Source organism: Phocoena phocoena, chromosome 8, assembly GCF_963924675.1.
Source record: "Phocoena phocoena chromosome 8, mPhoPho1.1, whole genome shotgun sequence".
Lineage (NCBI taxonomy): Eukaryota > Metazoa > Chordata > Mammalia > Artiodactyla > Phocoenidae > Phocoena > Phocoena phocoena.
Window position 1 is genome coordinate 78,880,526 of NC_089226.1, and position 17,755 is coordinate 78,898,280.

The following is a 17,755-nucleotide window of genomic DNA, read 5'->3' on the forward strand; positions in this document are numbered from 1 at the left end:
GGGTCAAAAAGGATCTTGCTGTGATTTATGTCATAGAGTGTTCTACCTATGTTTTCTTCCAAGAGTTTGATAGTGTCTGGCCTTACATTTAGGTCTTTAATCCATTTTGAGTTTATTTTTGTGTATGGTGTTAGGGAGTGTTCTAATTTCATTCTTTTACATGTAGCTGTCCAGTTTTTCCAGCACCACTTATTGAAGAGGCTGTCTTTTCTCCAGTGTATATTTTTGCCTCCTTTATCAAAGATAAGGTGACCATATGTGTGTGGGTTTATCTCTGGGCTTTCTATCCTGTTCCATTGATCTATATTTCTGTTTTTGTGCCAGTTCCATACTGTCTTGATTACTGTAGCTTTGTAGTATAGTCTCAAGTCAGGGAGCCTGATTCCTCCAGCTCCATTTTTCTTTCTCAAGATTGCTTTGGCTATTTGGGGTCTTTTGTGTTTCCATACAGATTGTGAAATTTTTTGTTCTAAGAGTATTTAATTTTTAAACTAGCCTTCTATAGAGTTACTAAGAAGACTAGTTCTTTTTTTTTAAATTTTATTTTATTTTATTTTTTATACAGCAGGTTCTTATTAGTTATCCATTTTATACATATTAGTGTATATATGTCAATCCCAATCTCCCAATTCATTACACTACCACCGCCTCCCTGCCACTTTCCCCCCTTGGTGTCCATACATTTAAGAAGAACTAGTTCTTAAGAATTGGGGCTTGGTAATCAGAGAGATGACAGTTCAGTTCCTACTCCGCTCCTTACAAAATGTGTGACCATTTGTAAGCCAATCGACCTTTCTGTGCCTCAGTTTTCACATCTCTAAGAGAGGCTCAACAGCTGTATCTACCTCAAGAACCACTGTAAGGATTAGACGAAATAATGGATATAGAGTAACTTGTACTCTGTTCAACATCTTAAGACACTTGTTGGTATTCTTAAAATATTATTGGCAGTGCAGGTTCTTGAGAACAAAATTAACTTTCTGGTTTCTTTTGGCTACCAAAAGACCAAGGTTGTTGTTGTTTTTGTTTAATGCAGAGAACCTCCATTTCTGTCTCCCCCCTTTAAGAATGAAATAAAATTAAAATCCTGAATGGGGAGGTTTGGGGCTCTTTGTTACAAAAGCAACAGCAATAAATATTTAGAACAGGATTGATTGTGATAACATCAAAACAACAGCATTCTGTTTTTTCCCTATAGATAAATTCTAACTGTGAAATACTGACATAGAAGGACCCTGAATGCCCACTTTTACATCTGTTAAAATATATTATCCTTTAGAATACAGTGAAATAGAGTGTATTTAAAACATTGTGGTATGGAAGTATTGAGGCCTAATTTATTTAAAAACATTATAATTTTGAGGAGTTTCCTTACTATGGGGAAAGAACTGGTTAGTTGATTAATGATATAAATAACTTAGGCTCAGTCATCAAATTATACCATGTTTCTTTCTCCCCCTTGGCCCTTAAGTAGCATTAGGATATTCCTGAGCAGAGACCTGGGGGTTGGAGAGGTGATATTAACCCAGTGCATCGGACTGGGAAATTGTGGAGGCCTGGTACAAATTCCTTTTCTGCCTCTTGCTAAAGATGCTTATAATTTACTTAACCTCTCTGAGACATTTTTTTTAATTTATAAATTAAATTAATTATAATTAATTAAATTATAATTATAAATTATAATTAATTAAATTAATGTTCCTCAAACTTTATGTTTCAAAGAGGTAAGCCAAACATAGAAAGGAATACGAAAAACGGACTGGGCTTCCCAAACCTCCATGCCTATTCTCCCTTCATTTAGAAGAGATTCATTTTAATCTGTTTTGACTATTGAGGATTTGTGTAAACATCTCTTCACAAAAAGCATGCAAGGTAGTTGGAGTTTCTCTTTTCTTAATACACTATAAATTGTTTACCAGGTGCTTAAATACGAGCTTAAAAGGCCTTTGCCTTTATGCAGGTTGATCCAGAACTGGTGGTCACGACATAAAATCAAGCGGGGAATACAAGATGCTTCCATACCTCAGTGGGAAAATGATTGGAATCTACAGCCCATGAATATTCACGGACTGATGGATGAGTACTTAGAAATGGGTATGGAAAGAACCTTCTGCAAAGCTATTTGACCCTCTTGATACATTTTTTCTACTTCACTCAGGCTCTGATTCAAGAGAGAAAACCGCCTCTCTCCTTTCCAATCCCAAGCATTCTAACTGTGCTGGGGTTTTTTTGTTTTTTTTTTTTTTGCGGTACGCGGGCCTCTCACTGCTGTGGCCTCTCCCGTTGCGGAGCACAGGCTCCGGACGCGCAGGCTCAGCGGCCATGGCTCATGGGCCCAGCCGCTCCGCGGCATGCGGGATCATCCCGGACCAGGGCACGAATCCGTGTCCCCTGCATCGGCAGGAGGACTCTCAACCACTGTGCCACCAGGGAAGCCCCCAAGCATTCTAAAACACATTTGTACCTTTACCTCAGCAGAGCTAGAGAAGATATTAAAGCAGTACCCTTGGAAGGCTTATGCATTTTGTCCTGTCAACCATAACATTTGACCAAAATGAAAGCACATACCTTTTGAGCAAATATTTTAAAGGAACAAAATAAAGCAAAACCCACTCCTATGTTGAGAAATGTATCAGCCCAACCAAATAAAGCAATAATTCTTTCTCACAGTAAACATTTGCACAGACCCAGTCTGAGTCTTGAGTCTTCAAGAAGCTTACTTATTTATATTACAAAAATAAGGATTCTCATTCCAACTGTTAAGATCACTGCACGTTGTTTTGACATTTGCTTTTGTTCTCTGGCCCTCAGTTTTCTCATCTATAAAAAGAGAGGACCAGATTAGGTCTCTTGCTTCCCTTCTAGGACTAAGCATGTTTCTTCAAGTCCTTCTCTGACGTTTTTCTTCCTTCACGCTGCATGGCATAGAGGTGAAAGTCTCATAGACTTTCAATCTATTGAGATCTGAGTTTGAATGCAGTTTTTAACATTTTTCATCTATCTGCCCTTTAGCCAGTTTACTTAACATGTATGAGCTACATTTTTCTCAACTGTAAAGTGGGATAACCGTGTTTACTTTGTAGGGATGTTGGAAGGATTAAAGGCAATCTATGTAAAGATGCCTAATATGGAACAAAGAAAGCACTCAATAAATGACACTGTTTATATTACCGATTTTCTAACCCTCTTCCTTTACAGTTTTGCAGTTTGGTTTTACCACCATCTTTGTTGCGGCTTTTCCGCTGGCCCCTCTTTTGGCTTTGTTAAACAATATCATTGAAATCAGGCTGGATGCGTACAAATTTGTCACCCAGTGGCGGAGGCCTTTGCCAGCCAGAGCAACCGACATAGGTAAGAGTGGTGGCTTGATCTTACTTAGCACAATGTGGGTTTCTATTGCTGGAGCTCCCTTCCAGCCATAACAAAACTGTTTTCGTTAACCAAAGAATGAAATGCGAGTAAGTTTAGTTATAACTCTTAGTTGAGGGTAAGTTCATACTGAACACGCTATTTCATAAACTTATGTGTAACTGAAAAGGATCTCATAAATCCCTCTCCAGAGCTTATTTTTTCATTCCATTATTTTTTAAAGTTAACTTTAATCCTATTTGAAACATCAGTTTTGACCATAATCAATAGTCTATTGATACTGTATACAATTTCAAAAGCTTTTTTGTGTATCTATATGATGCCAAATTGGCCTCTTAAGAAGTAGAAAATGTCAACTAGTGATTTCCAGGTCTTGACACTAAACTAGTTTTACTTTTTCGTAGTTTTACATTAAAAAGGTAGCTGACAAAGATAAAGTCAAAACCCATAGTGAATACAGATATTTCAGAGTTCACACAATGAAGTAGAACTTTATTTTTATAGGTTTGAGTACCTCATCAAGTTCTATACATAGGCTTTGAAGAATCTTAAGCAGCTGTGTCTATATCTCATTGGTACAGACACTAACCAGTTCCTAACGATATTTTAATTTTCAAATCTCTCTACATGATGTCTACCTCCCCTCTATGGAAAAGTATTCAATAGCTGTAATATCTGTAGTGAGATACATACCATCCTAAGAAAGTAAATAATGGACAGAGCCGTGGTTCCAACATAACTAAAACACTTTTTCCAAATTAAGGTTGATTAAAGGGTTTTAACTTCTTTTCTTTTTACTCACTATCTTTAATCTTTCTCCTACTAGGTATCTGGTATGGAATTCTTGAAGGAATTGGTATATTGGCTGTGATTACCAATGCGTTTGTAATTGCTATTACATCTGATTACATCCCACGTTTTGTCTATGAATACAAATATGGCCCCTGTGCAAGTCAGTTTGAATATAGTGAAAGGTAAGGTTGAAATGTACACATTTTTTATTTGTAATTAAAATGGAAACTTACTGGCAAGCTTTGTTCTGTGACCATTAAGGGTAATGTTTCTGATCATTGTGTTTATGTGTTTATTAGATGGAATCAAGTGGGATAAAAAGGGCAGCAGTGTTTTTTACAGCAATTAATTTTAGAGTCTATGATTTTCTGTGTAAATGCATCACCGGTATTAAAATGTTAAAAACATTTTAATGTATTTAGAAGTTAAATTTAGAACTAGAAGAGACCTTTGAAAGAATCCAATGCAATAGTTTGTCTATATAGATGGGAAATCGAGGCCTATGCTAGTTAAATTACTGAAGGGAATTAAGCTAGTTTGTGGGGTATACAGAATATGAAGAAACTCTCAGCTATGTGACTAGAGATTTTTCTAAAGGGATTTACTGCTAGAGATTTTAAGCATGCAGAAAATGATACCCTAAACCTGTCTCCTTTTTCTTTTTTGTTAAAATTTAAATCAACACTTGAGAACAGGGTTTCTCAACCTCTGCACTATTGACGTTATAGACCAGATAATTCTATTTTTGAGGAGGAGGGGTGTCCTGTGCCAAAGGATGTTTAGCAGCAACCTTGGCCTCTACCCAGTGGATACCAAGAGCAACCTCCCTGCTCCCCGACTTGTGACAACCAGAAATGTCTCCAGACGTTGCCAAATGGTCCCTGGGGGACAAAATCACCCAGTTTAGAACACTGCCTTAGGGGATATGAGTTTTTCAGATCTTTCCTTCTTGAAAGCTTGAAGAATGCAAGGGAGCCCTGGACTTGAAGACAGAGAGAAACTGGAGTTTTTAGCTGGAGGTTAGCCTTAGGTGTGGAAGTAGTGATAGGAGATAAAGTAGTGATAGGAGAAGCTGTGTCTCCTCCTTCCTTCAGGAGCAGCCCTGGGCATACATCTTATCTAGATGCGGGACGTGTGCCCGAGCAAGCAGAGCCCCGCAGAGCCCTGGTTTAGGATGAATTCAGCCCTTAGTCCTGCAGATGAACTCATTTGTCTCAGAACACTGCAGTGCCTTTCTGAACACAAACGTACGTCTCAATTTTTCAGAGAGAGCTAATAAAGGCAGGAGATTTTCTTTTATATATTGGAGTCTTGTCAAGAGATTTTTTTTTTTTTTTTGTGGTACGTGGGCCTCTCACCGCCGCGGCCTCTCCCGCTGCGGAGCACAGGCCCCGGACGCGCAGGCCCAACGGCCATGGCCCACGGGCCCAGCCGCTCCACGGCACGTGGGATCCTCCCGGACCGGGGCACGAACCCACCACGTCCCCCGCATCGGCAGGCGGACTCCCACCAACTGCGCCACCAGGGAAGCCCAAGAGATTTTAACTTGAAGTCAAACTCCCAAGATTTAAGTGCTAACTTTGCCTTCTACTAAAAGGCACGTCATCAATCTGGACCTATGTTTAAGAAATGGTGCCTGAGGTAACATTTTATGAACTGTAAAACACTATAAACAGATATAAATTGGTTTTTAGTATTCATAGTGAAAAACCCAAAAGTCTCTTTTTTCTTTATTGAAAATGGTCTAGAAGCAGATTTTAATGGTTTAAAATGTGTAGGCTCGCTTGGCAGCCCTCTTCCTTACGGGCATTATTTGTTAGTGCCTTTACTGCCACCTAGTGGCAGGTGAAAGTGAGATTGGATGGGTGTAAGCTCTGTTCACATTCCAGGTACTGACTTTTCACGTAGGTAGCACCTGACTCCTTCTCCATTAGCAGTGACTAGGGATGTAGAATCATTTCAAGAAGAGATGTGGAGGACTTGTGAGTTTGAAACCGCACATTCATAGGGGCTTCCTGGTATTAATTTTCTCCAGGTACGTTTAGCAGCTGAACTGGAGTAAATTAATTCAGATTGGAAATTTTCAGAGCAAGGGGGCAAAAAGACAAGGTGGCAATGGAGAGGATGATACTGGCAAGCTGAAATGATAAGTTATGAGGTCTAGGATGGCCAGGGAGGGGAGTGAAGTTGAAGTCAGTGTGGCCCTGTAATTAAAATTTAGGGTTTAGAATAAGATAGATGGGCACTTGAATTCAGTCTCTAACAACTCTATGTTCTGGGCAGTGGTTCTCAACCCATGGCCTGCATATCTCCTTCAGGGTCCATGAGGTCAATATTATTTTCATAATAATACTAAGATACTATTTGCTTTTTTCACCAAATTGACATATGCGCAGATGGTACAAAAGCAGTGGGCTAAAATTTTCTGGTGGCTTTGCATCACTCAAGGCAGTGGCACCAAAAAATACTAGTAATGATTCTATTTCTCACCACTCTACATTCACCATTTTTACAATGCCAGTAAGAAATTTCAGAATGTCTTTGATGAAGCAGTAATAATTATTCATTTTAACCAAACCTCCACCCTTGAATAAATGTCTTCTCAATATTCTATTCGACAAAATGCAGAGTGCGCATAAAGCGCTTCTGCTACATCCTAAAGTGTGATGAGCGTGTCAAAGGAAAGTGCAAACTTTTGGAGTTGCAAACTAAAGAAACTTTTTTTTAACATGAAATAAAATTGTCAGACAAGCTATGAGTATTCAGACTTGGGTATTAGCAAACACTCTTTTACGGAATGCACAAAACTAGCTTGTCATTTTAAGGAAAATAATTGACAATATTTGTTGAGCTTTAAAGCTTCCCCATACTTATAGGGTTTTTTTTTCCGATAAAAGTCAGTGACGATATTAACAATTGTGCTTTTTCATGGTCTATAGTAAAAATATATCAACATTTGGAAGATCTGCATAATTCAGGGAACACATGTTCTCCAAATGGCCCTAATTTGATGTTACAAAATCTTGCATGGATAAATGACGAATTCAAAGTACAAGATAGACCTATGGATTTTAATGCAAAATCCATATGGAACGATGCATATGAAAGTTCAGTTACACGAAGATTCCACCTTACAACTAAACTTTAAGAAATGACCACAGGTAGAGCTTTGGTATAATATCAAAGAAAAATATTGACATTTATCTGAAATGATATTAAAATAGTCTTCCTTCTTCCACCTACTTGTCTGCATGAGGCCAGATTTTCTACTTACCCTTCAACCAAAACAACATATTGCAATAGATCTAATGTAGGTTTGAGTATCCAGCTGTCTTCTAGTAAGGCAGGCATTAAGGTGTTTGCAAACATGTAAATCAGTGTCATTCTTCTCGCTATGTTTTTTTCTTTTGGAGTATATAACTATTTTTCAAATGTGTTATTCATATTATTTAAATGGATGTGATAGCTATTTTAAATGAATGAACATAAATTTCAATTTCTAATGTGGTAAATATCAATAGATATTCCCCTATGCAAAAAGCTCCTTGAGATCTTCAACAGCTTTTTTAAATGTAAAGGGTATCTGAGACCAGAAATTTTGACAATTATAGGCCTAGAGAAAATCATTTAGTCTCTGTAAATCTTAGTTCTTCTATCTATGTGGTGAAGATAATAATAATATACATGTTCTAAGGCTATTGTAAAACTTAACCCTGATCACAGTTTAATACCTAACCACTAGAGTAGGGAATTTTGCCTTTTTTGTTTACTGTTGAATACCAAGCATCCAGAATTGTTCTAACAAATCATTGGTCCTCCATAAATATGTATTGAATAAGTTAATAAATTACAAATAAACATGTTTATCAATTGGCTGTTTGATGTTAATTATCCAAATCGTGTTACATGTTTATATATATTTATTCAGTTTCAATGCATAGGAAGTAATTACCACAATGCCTAGTGAATAGTAAACACTTAATAAAACATAAGCCAAATGATAAGGCAAAATAGAAACTATTGGAGGGAAATGGCAGGCAAGAGTCTGTCTCATTAAGGCATAGTCACAGATGTAATGGGAGTCAGAGAATAGAATCAGAGAGCTGAGTTGCTAGGAGTTTATAATTATAATGAAAGGCATAGTGGCACTTATTAAATCTTGTCATTGGTAATGAAGGAATTGGACTAGAAATTCATGAATCTCTGAATCACACATGCTTTCTTTTCTCTTCTCCCAGTTGTTTAACAGGATATGTCAACAATAGCCTATCCTTCTTTGACCTGAGTGAGCTTGGCATGGGAAAATCTGGTTATTGCAGGTATTTACTTATAAATTATAGTTATCTTTTCTTTTTGCTTTCACCATTCTGTCTCCTCATGCTAATGGGTCCATTTAAACTGTCATTTTGGAGTTCTGGCAAATTAAGAACATTTGGGGCCTCCACATTTTGGTCTTTGTTCTTCAAATTCTTTGTTTTTGTGGATTTTAGGTACAGAGACTACAGAGGTCCTCCTTGGAGTTCCAAGCCCTATGAATTTACCCTACAATACTGGCATATCCTCGCTGCTAGATTGGCCTTCATTATTGTGTTTGAGGTTAGTCACAGGCTGATAAAATTACTCTAGGTAAACGCTTTTCTGACTGATATATTAGTTGCCTTTTTTTTTTTTAAGATTTATTTTTTATTTATTTATTTTTGGCTGTGTCAGGTCTTAGCTGTGGCATGAGGGATCTTTGTTGAGGCATGTGGGCTCTTTGTTGCAGTGCATGGGCTTCTCTCTAGTTGTAGTGTGCAGGTTTTCTCTCTCTAGTTGTAACTCGCAGGTTCCAGGGCACATGGGCTCTGTAATTTGTGGCACGCAGGCTCTCTAGTTGAGCCGCGTGAGCTCAGCATTTGCGGCGTGCGGCCTTATTTGCCCCGCGGTATGTGGGATCTTAGTTCCCCGACCAGGGATCGAACCAGTGTCACCTGCACTGCAAGGCAGATTCTTTACCACTGGACCACCAGGGAAGTCCCTAGTTGCCTTTTTGAAGTCAGTTTCTCACTGACTTCCAAAATAGGACTTGAGTATGTCCCTCATAGTGGTTTCCAGATACAAGGAAACCACTATGACATGCAAAAAAGCAAGAACTGAATAATGTAAGTTAAAGAGTATTTATATCATAAATCTAGGATAATCTCTAGGTCCACGAGTGGATATAGAGATTATCATACTAAGTGAAGTAAGCCAGACAGAGAAAGACAAATATCATATGATGTCACTTACTTATGGAATCTAAAAAAATGCTACAAATAAACATTTACAAAACAGAAACAGACTCACTAACATAGAAGACAAACTTATGGTTACCAAAGGGGAAAGGGGAGGGATAAATTAGGAATTCGGGATTAACATATTCACACTACTATATACAAAATAGATAACCAAAACGACCTAGTGTATAGCACAGGGAACTATATTTTGTAATAACTTATAAGGGAAAAGAATCTGAAAAAAATAGATATATATGTATGTATAACTGAATCACTTTGCTTTACACCTGAAACTAATACAACATTGTAGATCAACTCTACCACACCTTAGTTTTGAGTCTCCTAATAACCAAATTTAAAAAGTAAGGTTGGTTTTCATCATCTAACAAAAGAACCCATATTTATTCATCGGGGTGGAGAGACTTATTTTCTGAACAATCAACTCTAATTATAGTTGATCATGTGTATTTGTACAGCAACAGTGCATAGTTCTATAAATTATGCCTGAGAACACTTTTATAAAACGTGCACAGATTTTGATGATCAGAGTCATGCAATGATTTTAGATTGTAGTCTGTGAAGAAATTTTGGAGAAGCTACAGTATTATTGCCTTGCTTAAAAAATAACCAGCTTGATACAGTGAAGAACTTAGCACTGGAATATATTGAGTATCTACTCACTAAGGTCTATGGAAAAACTTTAAATGCATCTGTTTCCTATGGCCAAAATTATGGAGAGAAAAAGATAGCCATACATAAGACTTTTTGCATATGAAATAAGGTTTAATCCAGGACTAAATTCTATTATTTAGTGACTCTATGGGCCTATAAAAATGTCTCCTGATGAAGTTTGACTTTCTATTTTATTATAGGTAGCAAAAGAGTTTAAAGCATATTTCCAATCCAATGATTCCAAAAAGTCTTTTTTATTGTGTGTGTTAAAATGTACACTTTTTTCTTCTTCATCTTCTTTTGGAGCTCAGGTAGAAAGACTTAATCAAATGCCTCAATTAACAGCGACCTACCATCATGGATGCATAAGCCCAATGATTCCTTCTTTTTTTTTTTTCCTCTTCATTCCCCATTACCCACCCACTCCAAAAGCACCCACTGTCTTTTCTTCTGTGGAAGATTTTCCACATCTTTATTTGAATATATGTTTGTTTATAAGTATATTGAATATATATGTGTGTGTGTATGTGTATATATATATATATATATAGTATTATTTTAAGTATTGTTTTCCAAAATTACCTCAATGGTATTATATAATAATTCATTTTTATCTCTTACCCATTATACTTTTTCAGATCTAGAGAGACATCTATCCATGAGATTTATAATTTCTTTTGTCTATTTATGATATTTCATCAAAATTAAATACCATATTCCCCTAAGGATAGGTGCTTAGACCTACAATAATGCTCTCTACTTCAATAAATCTTTTATTAAGAATCTTGGGCATGTTACCTTGTAAACATATTTAAGGGTTTTTAAGGAGTATCTTACTCAGGTGTGGAATTGTTAGCTTATACATGTACTCGGTTTCATGTAATACCAACAGATTGCTCTTCAAAATTCTCTTGGATTTTCACCAGATTTTCATAGTATCTGAATTTCTAACATTTTGCAGTTGTATAAGAGTAAGGTAATATTTTGCTTTAATTTTTTTTGTTTTAGTCTGTTTACTAATGACACTGACCATCACTTTTAGTACTAGAAAGCCATTTGGGCTTCATTTTTTTGTAAATTTATAACCTTGAACCATTTTTGGTTGAGTTACCAAATTTTATGATTTCCTTATATATTCTACATATTAATCTTCACCAGTTATATACACAGCAGATATCTTCTCATTGTCCATAACCTATTAACTTTATCTGTAAGCAGATAATGTTCAATTTTGATGTAGTCAAGCGCATCATTGTTTTCCTTTTATGGTTTGTGCTTATTTTGTATAGCTTATTTAGGACATTTTCCTTATCTCCAGTTCAAAAAGATATTCTACTACATTTTTTACTATTAACTTTACAGTCTTACCTATCACATGTCTTTAATAACAGGAGTTTTTATAGAGTCTGAGGGAAAAGGTTATTCTCTATATAATGAAATAATTTTTGTACTGCTATTTACTAAATCATCTATTATCTATCCACTGATTTGTAAATCCATCTCTGTAATATTCCAAGTTCCTAAGTAGTCATGTGTGTATCTCTGGCCTCAGTATTCTGACTTATCACTCCATTTGTCTGTTCCTGGATCACTATTGCACTATTTAAATGCAATATTTAAATATGTCATATCTGATAAAGCAAGTGACCACCCACCCTGCCACACTTGCTCTTATTTTAAAAAATTATCTTAGCTATTTGGAGTTATTAATCATTCATATAAATTTTAGAAGCCATTTTTCAGGTTCCCTGGAACATTGAGCAAGGACTTTGGTTAGAATTACATTTGTAGAAATCAAATTTTGACTTATTTACAAAATCTGTGCTGTTTCATTAACGAATGTAGAATTTATTCAAATCATTCTTATGTCCTTTAATAGATTTTTAAATATTCTCTTACTTATTTGTACCTTTTTATTTCTAGAAACTTTATAGATATTTTTATTGCTGCTATGAGTACTGTCTTAAACTTCATTATATGATTCGCTTGATTTTTGCCGGAATACAAATAATCTTTCTAAGATGAGCATACCTCCTTGTTTAAGTATCTTACTGGTTCTAGTATTCTGTCTATTAAATTGGTTGGGATTGTCTTTCCAAATGATAATACCAGCTGCAAATAACAAAAGTTTTGTATGTTTACTTCCAAGGTTTATGTTTCATTGCTTTTGTTTGCCTTACTGTGTTGCTGGAAACTTCAATATGGTGTTGAATAGCAGCGGTGTGAACAAACATGTCTTTTTTCCAACTTCAGTGGAAATACTTCTGTTTTTTTTTTTAAGTATGATATCTACTGTAGGTTTTTTGTTTAAGATGATTGGTTATGATCGTTTCTTGATAAATGGGTATCAAACGCTAGCTTTAAAAAAAATAGATCTCCTTTTTAATATTAAGCCTTCCTTGCATATCAAACTTTCTGTGAATCAGTTTATAGGTTTCTCTATTACTATCGTATAGGACTTGGAGCATATTCTTTCTTACTAATTTAATTTGTAACAAATGTTTTTAATTTTTATATCTATACTCTTGAGTCACATTGCTGGCTGTTTCTGTGAATATCAAATATTTGGTCAGGAAAGAAGCTCTTGATCTGCTTCTCTATGGGAAAATATGACCTGCTTTTCTATGATCTATCAATACTGTGCAGTCCTGGGACACATATAGCAAGCCCAGTTAAAAGTGCCTTCTTCCTTTCCACGTAGAGACTACTGTCGCAAAGTCCTTTAGGTGAATGGGTTCTTTTCTACAGATCATCCTAAGTCTGTCAATCAGATTTTTCTTCTTTCATGAGAAATTAAAAGACTTATTGTTCATGCGAAAAGAAATAGGATGCATTTATAATAGTCGGAGATAATATTTAAGTAGTGCTTATACTGTGCGAAGCGCTCCTTTCAAATATATTTACTTGTTTAATTTTTATACCAACCTTTAAGAGACACTATTATTAGAATCACTTTAGAGCTGAGACATAGAGAACATAGGTGATTTGCATAAGGTTACACAACTAATGAGTGTCAGAGTAGGGTTCAAACATAGGCAGTCTCAGTCAGCATCTGTACTTTTAACCACTGGTGTATTACCTTCTGATTTTTGTCCCTGCTTTTATTAAATACAATACTTTTATCAGTTTATTTTTTAAATCTATTTTTATCATAGAATAAATAATTAATAGAGATAAGATATTTTAGAGCAGTTATAATAACATATGCTTTCAATAGAGTAGACATTCTGAAACATGTATGTGCTGGGGGTTGAGTCCAAATCCAGCATCACAGGCAGGACTGTATTCTGTGTGTTTTGTACACCGTGTATTATAATCTATCGAACAAGGATTGTCCCTGTACGTGATCTCTCTGTGTATAACAAAGCATATCGTAACAGTATTGCATAATATATGAGGTTTTTATAGGTGTGAATTTCAGATTCATTCAATGTTTATAAGGTGACATCAACATGTCTTTGTTGGAATACTTATGTGATAGAAGGCAATAATTGTATTCCCAATATAATTTTGAAAATATTAATATTCTAGATGGAACATACTGAGTTCCGATGCTTGATTGTAAGGCAAATGCAACATTGTTCATGACTTCTGTTTAATAATTAGCATTTCAGAATCATTGAAAATGTACTTTCTTCTCTTAAATTTTCAGCACCTTGTTTTTGGAATCAAGTCATTCATCGCCTACCTGATTCCAGATGTACCAAAGAATCTATATGACCGAATACGACGGGAGAAGTACTTAGTCCAAGAAATGATGTATGAGGCTGAACTAGAACATTTGCAACAACAACGGAGAAAAAGTGGTCACCCTGTTCACCATGAATGGCCTTAGTTGATACCTGTTGCCCAGCAGGGGCAATACCATTAGTGGGCATGATGGCAACTTCAAATTCTAGGTGGGATCTAGGAGGAAGGCATACCTGGCAAAACATATGTATAATATGTTACTTGGAAATGCATCACAGCCATCTCTGGGATTTGAGATATCCAGGCTTCTAGGGAAGAAAACAAATGACCCATGACCTTAAAAAAAATGGTTAAATTGACATTGCAGGAAGCCAGGATCTAATTCTCAGAACCAGCCTCAGGGAGTTGTGTGTTTGGAAACCTCCACCTTCCATCAGCCGCAGTGTAATAGGAAGGGTGATGATTAGGTTTCTAGAGACAGATTTCCATGTAAATGTACACAAGCCAGGCATGACTTAAAGTATCATGTGGTCCTCACCCACATACTAATCTTTGGATGTCTTTGGAACCTTAGGCTGAGTTGAGATACTTACAAGAAATGGCAAATCAGTTATTACCTTTGCTGCCTGAACTCCATGTCCCTTCAGCTTACTGTTTCATAGGAATTTCCCTGATTTCTTGCTGAGATTTTGGATCTGTGCCACAGGGAACTTATGCTGCTTTACAGTGACTATGCAGTTGAAGAGTTGCACATCTTTAGTAGTCAAACCAAAAATCTAAGACTCCAAAAAGAATACCATTCATTGAAATAATATTCTATTGCATTGGCTACATTCTAATCTGTTTTATCACTGGCAGATTCAGTTTTACTGCATTTTTTTTTTTTTTTTGCTAAATGCCAATAGAGCCACAGAGTTCTAAAATATGGATGCGTGTTCTCATATCATTTGGAACATGATGAATCCATATTTTACTGTGGAAAGCTGTTTTATAGTATATTTAATTTCCACCTCCCTGATTTATTACAACACTCTCACAGAATAACTTGAAATGCTGTAAATATGTTGGTTTTCCTTGTACCTTTGCACCTGAACAATATGGAATGCAAGTTACAATTCATGCAGCTCTGAGACCAGTTACACAGTACGCCATTGTGGCTTATTTATTCAGGAAAACAGAAGCCAGATGCTTTGCAACACTTAAGCTTTTCCAACAATGTGCACTCTTGCTCCTGAGCTGATGAAAACAATGCATGAATATAAATTTATATTATTTGTAAAAAACATACTTTTTTTGAGTTTTACTTTCTTTTCATCACTGAAGGGAGTTTTCTGTTATTATTTCTTTGGTAGATTGGTTTGGTTTATTTTTGAAAACTCACTAGAAACAAAGTCAAATTAATTGTGCAAGACATCATTTTTGCTTTGTTGTGGAGTTGCTGTTTCTCTGAACTCTGTATCTGTGAGTGTGAATGTTCACAGGCTGATGTTGTAGGAATGATGACGCATTCAACTAAAGAAAGTCTGGTGGAGGCATAAACTATGGGAGCAGGATGGGAACGAAGAGAAGAGTTGAATTAAGAAAATATATGGTAGAAATCAAGACACTTTTTCTTGCAAAACAAAGCTAATCTCAGTTTTCTTCCCCGGGGAATGGGATGAGGAATACATAATCATACAAATATGTGATTATTTTTTGTGCAATTTAACAAAGTACAGTTATTTCCAAATTTTATAAAGATCAGATTAAACCCAATGGGAATAAAGCTACTTTGTAATATATATGCAAGGGTTTCTCTAGCAAGAAAAGTATAAAGTTTCTCTTAACTAGAAAACTATTTTTATAATTTTAACACTGAAATTTTTTTTGACCTTTCCTTCTTTCACTCCAGGGAAAAGCTGATAGATTATAGTTGTTGGTTGGTTGATTGGTTTTTGTCAGAACTATTCGCTTCCCTGCTTGCCCTCTGACTGAACAAGGGGAAGAACCTCAGACTCTAGATTTCCCTCCCACTCCCTTGCCACAAGGGATTCTTCCATTCAGATTCCAGAGAGGTTTTGTTTCTGCCATCTGCTTATTCATAGCAACTAATTCTACTAACTCCGTGAAGGAGCTTTGAACGCCTCCATTTTTGTAGCATCTGCCTTTCCTTTTTTGTTGTTGTTAGTTAAATGTATACACATGCCTGAGGATAAATACTCTTTATGCCTGTTGAAGACATGAATGAACCTGACATTTATGTCCCTTTCTAAATTAGGGACACAGACAAAGACATTTGTCTTATAGCAAAGAATAATGATAGCTCTGTCCTTGAGAATTCTTCTCTTTCTGAGTTATTTTTATATAACCATATCGATTACTAGAGAGAAAAACATGAAAAGAGAAAGGTGTTTTTAATAAAAAATTACAATACATTGATTTAGAAAATGCTTTCTCTGATATATTTTGAAACCGATGGAAAAATAGAGAAACAATGAAAAAATTATCTGAAATTTTCCTTTTGTGAAACAATGCAGTAGAATCTAGCTATGCCTTCCTCATTGTTGACATCAAAATATTGACAGCCCCTCATGGGTATATCAGTTTTAGAAGACTCTGCTTTAATTGAGAGAAATGTTTTATATCATGGTTTTCAAATGAATACAAATTATTTCTCAAAGATTTATACGACACACACTATTCTCAGGAAATCTGTATTACATGAATGCTGCTTATATATTTTCTTATTCTAAATTGTTGTCTTTTCAAACAAATAAATAATATATATATGTGCATGCAGTCAGCCTTGACAAGTTGCACAAAGCTGAAGCATTTTCATAGTACAGTATGTGGGAAATCGCTCTAGGTCATAGCTGAACTAGTTTGCAGTTGTCTGAGTCTGTGCACGCACTTTGAGATAAAATGCTCCTGAGTGACTGCATGATGAGATACAACTTCTGAATGCTGCACATTCTTCCAGAATGACTCTTATCTGTTGTATAATGCAATGAAAAGGAATCTTTTTCACTCAATAAATTTTCATGTGATATGGTATTTTTTCCTGTAATCTGCATGTTAAATTTAATCCTGCTTGTTTTTTAAGTATTAAGTTGGGATTTGTTGAGCATGTATGGGGAGAGGGGATCGCTCACTCTTTAGCTCTCCAAGGCAGTAGTTTCCTATTCTCGTGGGCCCTTCCCCACTCTTGAAAAGGTTTGACTCTGTGTCTTCCGATAAGCTCATTGTCATCGTCAAGGCATTTGCACATAAAGTGCAGGTGGAGTATCACATTGATCCTAATAATGCTTTGTGTTCGCAAAGTTGGGGGAGGAAGCTTGATCAGTTCTTCTGTCACACAGCATTTTCTTTTTTCACACTTGTGCTGGCTCTATCAATCACCATCAAAATCTCCCTGGAACAGGAATTTTAGCAGATATAATTCATGCCAAGGAAAGAGGAGATATTGGGCCAACTATCGATATGAGGCTACCAAATTGCCCATTTTTTTCTCAACTTGGTGGTCAAAGTTGAAAATCCAGGTTGTGTAGAGTTGCTTAACTGATAAGGCTGAATTGATTAGTCTGTCAACTGGGGACAGGGAGTTGTAGACCCAGGGTGTGTTTGTGTGTATGCGTGTGTGTGTGTGTGTATGCATCCATACACATGACTAGGAATTCTTTTTATTATGTAAGAACTGGTGAACACTTATTCTCTGTGAGATACGCCCAACTCAGTCCTGTTAGAGTCATCAGATATTTTCACTCCATTTTCCCCCAAGTCACAGTATTAAACCAAACTCTGGGAATAGTTGTACATTTTATCCAGGGAATCAGTTAACATCTTATGTCCTTCCTGTTATCCTCAGTAGGTGAAAAGAAAACATTTTAGGAATGGCCTAGAAAACTCAACTTCTAATGGAAAGGTGAGCATTCCCCTACAGACATTTCTGTTCAAAATGAAATGTGCCAACAAAACATAGTCCAAAGGGAAAATTGATT

The 17,755-nt window shown here is 36.0% G+C and overlaps 1 protein-coding gene across 1 annotated transcript in view; it reads left to right on the top strand.

Moving 5' to 3' along the window:
• ANO3 (anoctamin 3) overlaps positions 1-13,923 on the top strand; it is a 423,419-nt gene extending 409,496 nt beyond the window's left edge. The window contains 6 exon segments of the mRNA XM_065883040.1: positions 1,961-2,094; positions 3,199-3,351; positions 4,196-4,343; positions 8,400-8,480; positions 8,652-8,757; positions 13,741-13,923. Coding sequence (XP_065739112.1) covers positions 1,961-2,094; positions 3,199-3,351; positions 4,196-4,343; positions 8,400-8,480; positions 8,652-8,757; positions 13,741-13,923 — 805 coding nt within the window.
• Positions 13,924-17,755: the final 3,832 nt, after the last annotated feature.